The sequence below is a fragment of the Astyanax mexicanus genome, chromosome 22, assembly GCF_023375975.1.
Source record: "Astyanax mexicanus isolate ESR-SI-001 chromosome 22, AstMex3_surface, whole genome shotgun sequence".
Classification (NCBI taxonomy): domain Eukaryota; kingdom Metazoa; phylum Chordata; class Actinopteri; order Characiformes; family Acestrorhamphidae; genus Astyanax; species Astyanax mexicanus.
Genome location: NC_064429.1, coordinates 23,964,088 through 23,978,627, shown reverse-complemented (window position 1 = coordinate 23,978,627; position 14,540 = coordinate 23,964,088). Strand labels below are relative to the sequence as shown.

Here is a 14,540-nt window from a genome sequence, read left to right as displayed (position 1 = left end):
AGTGCGCATTTTTAATCCGGTGCATCCTATGTATAAATTTTACCAGTCAGGTTGTAAGGAGCAGTAAAGCCACTCCGCCAAATTGCAGTGTTATTCAGGAGTCTCAGTTTAGTTCTCCAGCACCAGGGCTGGAGCAGCATTATCATAAGCCGCTGCTAACCCCGGCTAACGCTGCTGGAGTAGCATTAGCATTACCTGCTAACCGTGCTCGCTATTTCCCCGTTTAGAGGGAAGTATTATCGGCCTGTAGCCAGCTCCTCACCAGTGCTGGAGCGGTTAGCTGCTAATGCTAATGCTAATACTCCAGCCTAGTGCTGGAGAAATTCGGTTTTCTAAGCTTACTGTAAACAAACAAAAGCTCTTTACTCAACCAAATAAACATTTTAGTAGATTTACAGCCAGCTAAAATATGAATTAAAAAAGTATTTTTTATTACAGTTTTTTTTACTTAGCTTAGCTTTACTAAATTTAGTTAGCTATCCCCCCTCCCCACCCCACCACCACCCAGTGGCAAGACCTGTTGAATTAGAAGTTCCTTATAGTGTCTCTTAAAATGCACCTTATAATCCAGTGGGCCTTATGTATGAAAATAGACCAGAAAATAGACGTTCACTGATAGTGCGCCTTATAATATGATGCGCCTTATAGTGCGAAAAATACAGTACATATCTGACTGACCGGTAGTGCATTTTTTTTTGTCAGTGAGTGTATCATAATTTAGTTGTTAAAAATGGTTCCCGTATAATAATAACAATATTATTAATAACCCGTTTTCATTTTTCATCAAATGATACTAAAATATATTTTTTCTGACTCAAACTCATTGGCATTGGCTCATTTTTTGTGAAAAACATATATCAAAACACATTTTCGATAAACACACAATATGAACACCACACAAGGGTTAAAGGCAAAAGACTTTGCAGATGCTTTGCTTAGTTTGTGTTTGTGTGTTTTGCACTCACTTTGTGTCTGTCCACTCTGGCCACCAGAGCCAGGTCAGTCGTGTCCGAGATCCCTCCATGGACTATTAACACTTTCTGGTCAATCACAGTTGCCAAGGGCAACCAGCTAAAGATCTTCTGCAGCAGCTTCAGGATACGTTTACCATGCATCTGGCAAACAGAAAAGTGGAACAGAAATAGTCCTCAAAATCTAATTACAGACAAAACCAGGGATATGCTGACAAAGCACCGGCAAAGCAATGTCATAGACATGGACATGCCAAAAAGAGAGATACATGGATTATCTGAGTTTGAGTGAGCCGTCAACCACACAACTTGATTTAAGGCGTTTCAGATTGTCTTCGCTATCATAACGACAGGAAAAGTACACCTTGCACAACTTGAAAAAAACAAAAGGCATGCAGTAATTATTTTAATTAATCATAATTAATTCATCGTGTGTAGCATAAAATAAACCAATCAGCATTTCACTTGCCATTCCCTTTGAGAGCCTGCTTTTTGTCACATAACATTCGGCATGTCTGTGTATGTTTTACGCTGTATATCATAACAGACGTGGTATGTCTGTGACCTGCCATATTACTGTGTCCTTAATAGCAAACCTCTTACTTAAAGGAGGTCTTTGAGGATCTGTTCATATGACATGATTTATTTAAGTAAATCTGTCCTTAATCTCTGGGCTGGTCAGTCTGATTTACTGTATATTGTCAGATTGCCAGATTCAGTATTTGACCTAGAGAGATGCTTGTCTAGACATAAGTAACTTAAGACTATTTAGGGTAAAACTACCTTAAAACAGAATCTATAAATATATAAAAAACATATATTAAAAATAATCTTGAAATCTGTCTTCATGACCTGATATGTATATATGGACACTTCCATCAACAAGTGTGCCACTGCATTTATTTAAAGCCTATGTAACAGCCAGTCCTGATGGAGCTAAAGACGGGTGACTTCTCCAGTCCATAGACCTTTAACGACAGCGTAATCCTCTTAGCAGCAGACTGACCTGCATTCACAGTGAAAAAAAGGACAAGTGACCTCAGCCTGCCTGGTTAAAGTGTATTTAGCATAATTTTTAGGTTTTTTTCTTAGACAGCCATATACAATAATAACAGCCATCATGATAAAAGGAAGTGGTCACTATTCCCAAAACAACTAAAAATAAATAAATAAATAAAAATCCTTAAAGCCTCCTTCTGCTTCCTACTGCTGTCAGCCAGAGCTGCTCGGAGTTTACGCAAGGTGTTCTGAGAAAATGTAATGGAATCTCCTTTATAGTTACTTAAGAAGGATAAGGTGCTAACACAGCGAGGTAAACAAACAACACTGGATGTCCTCAACTTGCTGTACATCTTGCATATAAGAAAGTGTTGGGAATCAGATCAAATGCCTACCTTGTACTTGCCCAGCACTTCTTTGGTGAAGCCATACCTTTAAAAAAAGAACAAGCACCACTAATAAGAGCACTGTAGCTATATTTAGCTGTGTACTCTACATTTTACACTATATGTTCAAATGTTTGGATGGACACCCCTTCTAATGAATCCATTTTATTCTGTTTCTACTTTGAAGGGACAGTCTGTAGATTTTGGGGGATTTGAAGACCCCTCTGGTGAGAATATGTAATTGCACAGAGAATGTGCAACAAATCTACCAGATCATTTTGGTTATTAAGTTTATTGGTATCACTTTATTTGAATTGTCCATTATAGATGCCTTATGGATGCTCACCTAACATTCAACTTTGTGTCTATTAAATGCAACTAAACTCAAAGGTGAATTAAATAAATTATTCTCTATTGAATGTAGCCCTACATCTAACTCTGCCTTGAATTGCTATCTATACATTATAATCTATACATATTTTATGTTAGCTTCATGGTTAGATTAAATGTTTTGGATTAGGGTTATGTTTTAGGGTTGATTTATGGTTAAGGTAAGGGTTAGGGTTTGACTTAAATGTAGGGTTAGGTCCTGAAAAGAATCATTTACATTCAAGAGTTAAGTTATATTTAAGACATTCAGTTGAATGTTAGATGAGCAACAGTGTTGAACCCTCCATATAAAGTGTTATCAATTTGGATTGCATTCATTCAAAACTGAATTTGTAAGGTCAGGTGCTGGATGTGTCTGTATCACAAGCACATCATCTCTAATTCATCCAAGAGCTTTATTACTCTTCATTAGATGAGGCTACTCCAAAGTGTTTTATTCTAACAGCAGTTCTTTGGAAATAATACAAACTGTATAGATAACTGTATAGATTTCTGAGAGCAATGAAACCTTAACCTATTAAACTCTGCAGAACCATTGGTGGTTTTTGGTTTTCTTCCTACTAGGATATCACAAGAAAATTATCAAATAGTAATCCTTACGGTGTGATAAAAGTCACACAGACTTCATTTACTAGAAGAGGTATCTGGTAATATGCTGACCGTATAATTATCTGTATATTTAAAAATACCTGAGATTTATTATGTGATCTTCATGGTTTCCTCGATTAAGGTGAACTTCTCCAGGATACACCAGCAGGAAGGCAAACAGAATGAGCAGAATCTCAATGGAGTCCTTGCCTCGGTCTACAAAATCTCCATTAAAAACGTACGCCTTCTCCATAGATGGCATCCCATTCTACATATTCACAAGCAAAGTCTTAATTAGTATTAAACATCACAGTTAGCAAGGACATGTTTGCTTAGCTATGTATTTATTTATTTATTTAAATATTTTATAAAGCATAAAGCAAATGAATATAAAGCATTTTTACCCAATTTGGAGGGATCATTTTAAAGTCCCCATTCATAAAAACAACCCATCACTTGCGATACCCCCAAAAGCCCTCCTACATATGTAAAGCCACCACCTCTTTTCAAACTGCTGATTTTGCAGCATCGCTGGATCCCCATTTCTTAAACATCTGCTCAACAGATGCCTGTGTTGACTAACATCACACTAAGATGCCATCAACCCACCCCAGAAAGAGCATGACCAATTAAATTTCACTCTTGGACTCTGGCTGCTGATGTCAAGCAGCATATTTATTATTTTGGCATATTTCAGCCCTTAAAGTTTGAATTATACCTAGATGAACAAAGTGCTGAAAAGCCAATAATATGCATTTTAGTGAGGTTTATGTTAATCTAGTGATGTCATAATTTAGATAAGACTAGATCTACTGGCATATATAGTATTTATTCTTGTGACATTATACTTACCTTGTAAAATATTAGCAGCAAGTCTTCTAACTGTCCATGTAAATCACCTAAAATTCAAATTATTCACAGAGTATAAGAACCACAGAGTATAAAAACATGATAAAAACACAATGACATGCCAAAAGTCATGGATCATGGGCCAAGTACTAAGGTCATATCCCATGAAAGCTAAGAAACTGGCCTACTGGCCTACAGGGTATGTTTGTGGGGCATCCTGCATTGAATATGCAGTAATAGCCAAAATTGTAAGTTTCCCAAGGTAACTTAAATACTGCTATTCCATGACTTTTGGCATGCCAGTGTAAATAATCATCCTATTTTCACAATATTTGTCTAAACAATAAACAACCTCGATGGATTTTCTCACCGCATATTGTGATTTCTTTGCTATGGCAGGTTGAGATTCGGTTGATATTTGGCAGAACTCTGAGCAGCTTCCATGTTTCCCCAAGAAGTTGTAGAACATAACGAGAGTGGAGCTGCTACTTGACAAAAATGACAAAACATGCATAAAAATGTGTCAAACAAAATACAATTTGTGCAGAGCTTTCAGACCTCAAATAATGCAAAGAAAACAAATTCATATTCATAAAGTTTCAAGAGTTCAGAAATCAATATTTGGTGGAATTACCCTGGTTTTTACAATTTCACAGTTTTCATGCATTTTGGTATGTTCTCCTCCACCAGTCTTACACACTGCTTTTGGATAACTTTATGCCACTCCTAATGCAAAAATTTAAGAAGTTCAGCTTGGTCTGATAGCATGTGATCATCCATCTTCCTCTTGATTATATTCCAGAGGTTTTCAATTTGGTAAAATCAAAGAAACTCAGTGTTTACGTTTATTTAGCTTTATTTAAGCTTATTTATTTCCACAGCTGTATTTGTCGGATGTTTTTGAGGTGTCGATAATCACTTAAATATTGTCTTTCAGTCTTTTTCACATACCAAAAAAGCTTGTGACTAAGGCTTTTGTCTGATAAACTGTCCAAGACTGGAAAATGGGGCCTTAAATTGTGTAACTTGTGTAGTGTGAACCCAGGCTTATCGAATGGACCTGAAAGCATCTGAAGTTCAGCCCGCAGTTGAAGCACCTACTTGTTTGCTTCGGAAGGCCTCTACGAGATCAGCAGCTTGATCTGCATTCAGTGGAAAAGTTAGCCTTGGGCCTGAGTAGATGTCTGGCACTTCGATATGCCTGTAGTCGAAGAATCTTTCCCACTCTATATCACGGCATACTTCGTTTTCTCTGAAGATGTGGGAGATCAGGTTTCCTAGAAAGAGGAACATATTATTAGAAATCTTTTATCACCACAGAAACCCATTCTAAAAGTACCTTATAAAGTATACTCTAGGAGGAACTTACTTTCGTTGCTTGAGGGTGTGAAGTTGTCCACAAGATAGCCAAGAAAATTATACAGCTGCAAAAAGAAAGGAAATAAGTCAAGGGAAGGACTGTGACTGACTATTTCACCACAATTTCCAGGTATAACTGTGTTATATTATAACCTCTGATGTGAAAAGCGTTCTAAGGTGGTATGCCAGATTACCTTAGAAAATGTGTTGCGTACACATAAAAATAATCATCTAAAATGTTTAAAAATGTTTATTTTTATAACTTTAGTTTTGTTTGTGTTTGACATTCAACAAGTTAGATCCTGTATGTAAGGCCACACGTCTACAAATCAATTTCATGGGGCCTAGTGTAGAGCCCTGTGGATCACCACAATTCCCAAAAGTTGTAGCCTAAGATGTTTTAACCACTGCTCCAAGGTAATAACCAATAGTTTTTTATATATCTATACTATGAACTGTCAAAGTCTAAGCTGTTGAATATAGTTCTTAATAAAACCAAAAATGGTACTGTACTGCATAAACAAGGTTTTATTACAGCAAGGGGTGAGCAATTTTAGCCCTGAAGGGCAAGATTCCTGTGCAGATTTTTGCTTTCCTTAATTAAGCACACCTAATTTAACTTTCAACCTGTTAATTGCCAGGATAAAAGGTCTGTAAGAGCCTCCTCAACTGATACAAGACTGACTGACAAGAACTCCTTTAAATCATATTTAGAGCCCTATAGAATGAAAGCAGATGCCCCAAGTCTCCCGGAAGTTTAGAGAGCCTACCGCATATCAATAACAGCCTCCTGATGCCCGCAAGTCAGATAAAATCTCTCGGAATCTAGACAGCAGGCAGCACAGGCTTTTTTACCCCCAATCTCGTGTGTGAAAGAGAAGGAGAGGGAGAGAAAGACGCTCCCCTCGTGTGCATTTTCATGAAATGGAAGGTAATTTGTTCCACTATTGGGAGAGACAGAAAGGGTTCTAATTGGCCTGTTCTCTGCAAAGAATCTGTGAGTCAGCCAATTAGTTTTTAGTGTGGGCATTTTTAGTTTATACATATATACTGAGGTAAGTTAATGTGACAAATAGATGCTGTATATGCCAGTAGTCCAAATCCAGGTCCAGGGGCACCTCAATGAAATTAATTTTTGCAACTCGGGATGTCTGTGAACCACATTCGTGAGCGTCTTACCTTGATCTGATCCTGTTGTCCGGCGTACTCTATGGACTGGAAGATGTTCCAGGTGTATCTGCGCCTCAACTCCATGCGGGCCACATACTGCCGGTACCAGCGCTGGATCAGAACTGCAGCTCGGATTGCTTTAGTTACAGTGAGACAGAGGGTAAGCGCCATTAAACACATCATGTTTCAGCATTTAACATACAAACTTTTAATCTAATGTATGTACAATATATGGATGAAAGTATTGGGAAACCTTCTTATTTTCATTATTTCTTCTGAAATCAAGGTTAATACTAAAGGTGTGTTTATACTTGTTTATCCAGGGACTTGACAAGTTGTGCATGTACATTTGCAAATCTGTGTCTGCAGAAAAAGTATGTGAACCCTATAGGATCACTTGGATTTCTGCATAAATTGGTCATTAAATGTGTTCACAAAATTAGACAAACACAGTCTACTTGAACTAACACCACACAAAAATTATATGTTTGCATGTTTTTTTTAACACAAAATGTTAACATTCCCAGTGAGGGTGGGAAAATTATGTGAACCTTTGGATTTAATAACTAGTTATAATTTTTTGTGTGGTATTAGTTTAAGCAGACTGTGTTTGTCTATTGTTGTGACTTAGATGAAGATCAGAACACATTTAATGTCCAATTTATGCAGAAATAATTCCAAAGGGTTCACCTACTTTTTCTTGCAACTGTAGTTTTTCTGTAACAATCAAACACAGTTTTAAACCATTACTGTCATTCTGTTCCGGGTGCATTCCTTTCTCTCTGTAAGAACTGAACCTCAGCTCTGACCCAATCTTACCTCCAATGAATTGTTCCCAGTGGCAACTAACCTCTATATTGCTGACAGGCTAAAATTAAATGACCTTGTAGACAGAGATTCCCACTAACAGTGTTGGCCCAAAACAACACCAACACCAGTCGGAGAAGGTTAGCCAAGTCTGCAGTCGGCCATGTCCTAATTTCTCCAGCGCTAGCTGTGAAGACTGCATGGCTGAGCCAGGGGGCAGAGCTCTGTAGGTCAGTCTCTTACTACTACTGCATCTCTGATTTGATTAGACTAGTGTTTTTCCCAGTGCTGCTCCTGGGTAGCGGCAGATTTCACTAATTCATTTCACTAATTCAGCAAATGAGCTCATGAGATGAGTCAGAAAGACTGAAGTTAAAATGTGCAGTTTTGTGTGTTTCCAGGAGCAGGACTAAAACAAACTGAATTAGGCTACTGCCAGAAAATTATAGTGCATCACTACAAATACAAAATAAGTACATATTACTTACTTATGGCAGCTACGGGTGTGCACAAAGAGTAGAAGGAAAGAAAAAGTTGTTACTTTAGTTCTAAGGGTGGGCAGTATGACAACATTTTATCTTATTGTAATAAATATTGGTATTGTGATACATACTATACATTTCTGAGCATGTTCTGAGATATTTTGTATATCACCATTGTTTTTTTTTTTTTTTTTTTTTTTTTCAGAACAAATTTGATAATATCTGATGATATACAGCTCTGGAAAAAATAAGAGACCACTTAAAAATGATGAGTTTTTACTTTTACCAAATTGAAATATAATCAAGAGGAAGATGGATGATCACAAGCCATCAAAGCAAGTTAAACTGCTTGAATTTGTGAAGCAGGAGTGGCATAAAGTTATCCAAAAGCAGTGTGTAAGACTGGTGGAGGACAACATGCCAAGATGCATGAAAACTGTGATTAAAAACCGGATTATTCCACGAAATATTGAACTTGAATGAATATGAATATGAACTTGTTTTCTTTGAATTAGTTGAGGTCTGAAAGTTTTGCCTTTTTTTGTTATTTCAGCCATTTCTCACTTTTTTGCAAATAAAGTCTCTAAATTACAAATTACATTTTTATTTGGAATTTGTAAGAAATGTCATCCATACTTTATATAATAAAAACAGAAATATTCATTTTACTCAAACATATACCTATAAATAGCAAAATCAGAGAAACTGATTCAGAAACTGAAGTGGTTTTTAAATTTTTTCCAGAGCTGTACATATGTACCAGGGAGTAAGATGCATAAGAGCGTTAACAGGGAAAAATAAAGAGAAAAAAGGGGAAGAGTGCATATCTTGAAAACGTCTTTTGGAATTTTGTCATATTTACCAAACCATAGTTGAAACACATATAAGGAGCATAGGCAAAGTATGTTATTTACTATACATTATGGAAAGTAATTGTACGCATGTTTAATTTTCCTTAAAAATATATTAAGCTTAAAGGCCTTATTCTATTACTATTTTACTAGGTTTGGATATAAACCAAAATAAAAATTATGCCAAATAAACACGTGACATTACCTGAGATCCTAACTGAGATGATATTCCCATCTGTGAGAAAAAACATACGTGCAAAGCTATTTTTAACAACTTATTTATATACAAAGTAATGTAAATGCTGACATCACAACCCAAGCATGTTTCTGAGTGTATCTCAAGTACATAATTACTCCCTATATGGTAAACCACATGTACAATGAATCACAAAACTACCACATTTACAGTACATGCCATTAGCACTAAATTTAAACTTTCAGAAACATTTAGAATAAACATAAATATGTATCTATTATTAATAGAGTATATAATGAGCAGTTTAAATTGAGATTAAGAACTGTTGATTCATGATAGGTACTGTACACTGCATAAGGAATAGTGTATAAACTGGAACTGAAGCTCTGTGTTTTCTTTCTTTTTTTAAGCGTGTTGATGTTTGCAAAATCGAACTGATGGAAATCTCCATTTTTAAAAGTATCCAGCTACGGGACCAAAAACCGCCTCCAGAATTGTGACTTCTTGTGAAAAGGAAAGTTTTTCAGTTGTTATTGAGGATGTAAGTCAGTCTAGCAGCCAGGTCAATTGGTACTATTTAAATGATTATTTATTACTTTTTTCTATTTTTCACCCTAAAATTATATGACAAAAAAAAAAGAACTCAAAATACATGTTTTACCTTTATCATATCGTTTATGGAATTCACCTCCTTTTGTGACTCCACAGCCCATAACTTCTCCTGCAATCACAAGGAAAGACCATTATCATAAAATGATCATAAACATGAAAAAAATAATAAAAATGTAGATAACATACAATAATAGTGTATAAAGAATCATATGTATGCATCCTGGAAATATTAGCAATGCTAGCTGAACATAGCTCTGAAGTCCAAGCATGTTGCTGTTAGCGACATAGACAAATAAGGAACACCAGATTTTAAAAGGTTTTTCTTAAAAAATGGTATTTTAAAAATGTAGAGTATCAAACCTTGCAGTAAAACTAATTCCAAAACCAATATATTTTGCACTGTGTATTTTTTTCCCCATGTGTTTAGTGTTTAGTCGCTAGAAGTTGCTAAGTGATGTCATTGCCTAATTTGCATAATACATGTTTTTTAAGCTGTAAAGGAATAAGGTAGGAAAAAAGTGAGTAGTCTTCAATAACAACACAAAAACTCGCTAGATTTGAAGCTAGTCGCTTTAAAAAAAAAATCGCTAGAGGGTCTGAAAAGTCGATAAATATAGTTACAAAGTATGTAGCATTGCTGGGTAGCATCCCAGCACAGTGACTCGGTTCTGATACATCAGCTCACAGACTCCTTGTGCTGATCAACATCACCCTTTGGAGTGATGTTGGGAGAGAGCGCCTTCTACCCACCCAGAGAGAGCATAGCTAATTGTGCTATCTCAGACTCTGGCTGCTGATGGCAAGTAGCATGAACTGGGATTCGAACCGGAATTCGTTTTAACAAATTACTGTACAAACAGGGACTGTGGCCAAAAGCTGTTGCTTCTGTTTCTGCTCCATTATTCAACAATGCTATTAAATGTTTAGCATAAAGGGAAAAGCTCAAAAGGAATATATTTGAAGTCTTCTAAATAGTGACCTACACAATTCTCATTTTTTGCAAAAAAAAAAAAAATCTTTTATAGTAGTTAAAATTGCTTTAGATGAGTGTTAAAACTATTTTTGAGTAATCTAGTATAAAGTGTATAAACACTGCATGTAGTAACAGTAAAATTAATGGGAAATAACAAAATTCAATAAAATGGGAAGATTTAGCACAGAGCACAATTGCAGAATATCCAACACTACAATTTTTTCTCAAACATAGGAACAACTGAGACCCACAGTTCCGTATTTAGACACTGATTAAAAGGTGACAACAAGTTCTCAGTGATCTATTTTTACCTAATGGAGTAACAGGGGAGGGAACTGGACACAGCATGTCCCTGCAGGAAATTCCAGCAGTTCTTGCCTAAGCTGAGACTTTGACAGTGAAGGTGGTTGAAAAGCTTGTGATCCATGTGAAAATCTACGTTATTAACCAGCCTTTAAAGAGGCAAAGTATATATTACATTTGATTTTGCTGGTCATGCTGGTCAAGTATGAAAAAAGCTGTAGAAAGTGCTACAAATATAAATTGGATTTGATTTGATGTGATTATGCCTGTTTTGTACAGGCATTTGAACAAATTGGAAAAAAGAAAACAATGTAGGAATATTTAACGTATTGTTGTGTTTACATGTGTTTTTAAAGCAAATTAAGCAAAATCAAACAGTTTATTTGCTTTAGAATATGCAACATTTTACCTTTGTATAAAATGTGAATTTAGTAGGCCTACATTTAAAAAATAACACATCAAAATATTGTAAAATAAATTGATGCAATCTCAAAACTAATTTCTGACCTTATTATTGGCAAAGAGTGCCCTTGTCTTTTGAAAAAAGTATTTATTTAATTTGTTTTATTTATTTGGGATTTTTTTATTATTATATTACAATTCATATGTCGGAAATCCTTAATAAAATCTTAATGAAGAGTTCATTGCTCTATAAAAGGGAGTGATAGATATGTAAAACACAGCTCTGGAAAGAATTAAGAGATCATTTCAGTTTCTGAATCAGTTTCTCTGATTTTGCTATTTATAGGTATATGTTTGAGTAAAATGAACATTGTTGTTTTATTCTATAAATTACGGACAACATTTCTCCCAAATTCCAAATAAAAATGTAGAGGAATGAAACTCAAGCTTTACTTTGTTTTATGGATCTTTTAATGGAGCAACTTCAGCCAGCAACAGCATACACTCTACCCAGTTTGTTTATCTCCGCCCTCCCGATGCCCGCGCTCTCACTACCGTAAATAGCGCTAATATATGCACAGGCACATTTAACTACCATATATGACATCTCCCCCTTTTGCGTTCTATAACAGCAAGGAACACTTTAACTTAAACATAACATCTGTTTTTCTTAATAACCAAAGTTATCTCACACTGAAACACTTCAGTATGCCTTACTTAAACAAGGTACTATATTATAACTGTCACATTTACATGGTCACAAATCAACATAACTGACAATACCACTTTTGTCTCTTTTTTTTTTCTTTTTTTTTTTTCACCCCATTCCCCCCAAAGGCCATAGGTTTGTGTTAGCCTACAGGTCGAGCCTGCTGACTGGCTTACACACTCTACCAGACCTGGTCACGGTCAGAGTAGGTAAAGGGCTTGTAGGCTTGTCCAAATTCTGACTAGCAGGAACAGTCTCTATAGTAGGTACATCAGACTGATCCGTCCCTGTGTTGTGGTCAGCTGCAGGATGGTGAACAGGCCCTAACTGAAGATGACGGCGATTACGCCGCAGCTCAGTTCCGTGATGTGTTCTGACGACAAAAGATCTTGGAGTTGTGCTCTCACTTGAGACAACTGCTGGTAAAGACCATGACTTTTCATTGTCCAGCTTCAGGAACACAGCATCACCTGGTCGCAGTGCAGGTAAGGGCTTGGCTCCATGACGACGGTTGAAGTAGTAGGCTTGTTTAGCCTTTTCCTGGCCATCCTTTACTTTCACTGCAGTCCTACTGGGCCATTTGGGTAGGAGATTCTTCTTCAAGGTTGGGAGTGTAGTTCTAATTTTTCTCCCCATCAGCAACTCGGCAGGGCTGAAACCAGTGGAGGAGCATGGAGTGGATCTATAGCACATCAGAGCCAGCACTGGGTCCTCTTGTTTGAGAATTTTCTTTGCTGTTTGTACAGCTCTTTCAGCATGTCCATTGCCTTGTGGGTAGTGAGGGCTAGATGTACAGTGCTTAAAGTCGAGCTGTCTTGCAAACTCCTGGAAGTCAGCACATGAGAATTGTGGCCCGTTATCGCTCACAACCTCATCAGGAATACCAAATCTGGCAAAGACAGTTTTCAGTTTCTTGATGACTTGTGCACTTGTTGTTGTTGGAAGATGCAGTATTTCAAGAAACCTAGAATAATAGTCAGAGATCACTAGGTACTGCTGGTGTTTGTACTCACACAAGTCCATTGCAATCCTCTGCCAGGGTCGTTCCGGGAGTTTTGTACAGATGAGAGGTTCCTTTTGTTGTGTTCTTTTCAGTTCGCGGCACACTTGACATGAAGTCACCAGCTCGCTTAGTTCCTTACTGAGTCTGGGCCACCACACGGATGAATTTGCTCTTTCTCGACATTTCACTAGGCCCTGGTGCCCATCATGAATTTTCAGGAGAATTTCACCCCTCATTGCTCGCGGCACAACTATCCTGCTCCCTCTAAGAACAAGGCCATTATACTCTGATAGTTCGGATTTCACTTGAATGTACTCTCTTGCAGCCTCAGGTACACTGCTTAGGTGCTCAGGCCACCCAGTTCTTATGAGCTTTATGACAGACGCCAATTCAGCATCAATGGATGTAGCTGTTCTGATTTCATCCATCTTGCTTGGTGATGCAGGGATCCCCCCTACTACACTGGCCACATAACAAGCTACATCACTGTGTGTGTCCACGTCGCTACAGGCCAACGGACTACGTGACAGGGTGTCTGCAATGATTAGAGTTTTCCCAGGAGCATATTCTGCAATGGGGTTGAATCTCATGAGCCTCATGAGAAGACGCTGGCAACGTAAAGGTACATTGTCCAGACTGCGGTTGTTGATAAGTGGCACTAATGGCTTGTGATCTGTCACTAGTTTAAACTGCTCCAGCCCTGTGAGATATCTGTCAAATTTCTCACATGCCCACACGCCAGCCAAACTCTCCTTCTCTATTTGGGCATAGCGCGTTTCTGCTTCGCTAAGGCGTCTGGAGCAAAATGCCACAGGTTTCCACTGTTCTCCATGGAGCTGAAGGAGTACCCCTCCCAGTCCGTAACTGCTCGCGTCAGCCGACACAGCAGTTGGCTTGTTTACATCGTAGTACGCGAGTACCGGTGCAGTCGTCAGCAGCTCCTTGATGTTCTCAAAAGCTGTTTGTTGTGCATGGTCCCACGTCCATGTGTTCTTGTTTCTTTTAAGGAGCTCATACAGTGGTTGTCCTACTGTTGAGAGGTTGGGAATGTATCTCCCTAGATAATTCACCATTCCCAATATTCTTTTCAACTCTTGCACATCTGCAGGTGGGGGTAGCTGCTGAATAGCTTTCACTTTGTCGGGGTCAGGGCGGATACCAGACTGATCAATGAGGTGTCCGAGGAATCGTAGCTCATTCTGCCTGATGGAGCACTTCTCGCGGTTGAGTTTCATACCAGCTGTCTCAATGCGCTGCATCACCATCTCCAGGCGACGATCGTGCTCCTCCATTGTAGCCGCATGAATCAGAATATCATCCATAAACACTTCGACACCCTCTAGCCCCTGCAGTGTCTCTTTCATCTTCCTTTGGAAGATTTCTGGTGCGCTGGTAATTCCAAACGGCAGCCGCTTAAAACTGAATCTTCCAAATGGTGTGATGAAAGTGGTGAGCTTACAGCTGTCTGGATGCAGTGGTATCTGGAAGAA

At 37.8% G+C, this 14,540-nt stretch overlaps 1 protein-coding gene across 1 annotated transcript in view; it reads right to left on the bottom strand.

The window, feature by feature from the left end:
- ppef2a (protein phosphatase with EF-hand domain 2a) overlaps positions 1–14,540 on the bottom strand; it is a 30,318-nt gene that overhangs the window by 10,304 nt on the left and 5,474 nt on the right. The window contains exons 2-12 of the mRNA XM_022667551.2: positions 9,710–9,769; positions 9,058–9,087; positions 8,008–8,016; positions 6,722–6,849; positions 5,553–5,607; positions 5,285–5,460; positions 4,554–4,668; positions 4,187–4,233; positions 3,436–3,602; positions 2,366–2,402; positions 966–1,115 (exon numbers count right to left, since the gene is read on the bottom strand). Of these exons, the coding sequence (XP_022523272.1) occupies positions 966–1,115; positions 2,366–2,402; positions 3,436–3,602; positions 4,187–4,233; positions 4,554–4,668; positions 5,285–5,460; positions 5,553–5,607; positions 6,722–6,849; positions 8,008–8,016; positions 9,058–9,087; positions 9,710–9,761 (966 nt within the window). The 5' untranslated portion in view covers positions 9,762–9,769. The remainder of the gene's footprint in view (positions 1–965; positions 1,116–2,365; positions 2,403–3,435; positions 3,603–4,186; positions 4,234–4,553; positions 4,669–5,284; positions 5,461–5,552; positions 5,608–6,721; positions 6,850–8,007; positions 8,017–9,057; positions 9,088–9,709; positions 9,770–14,540) is intronic.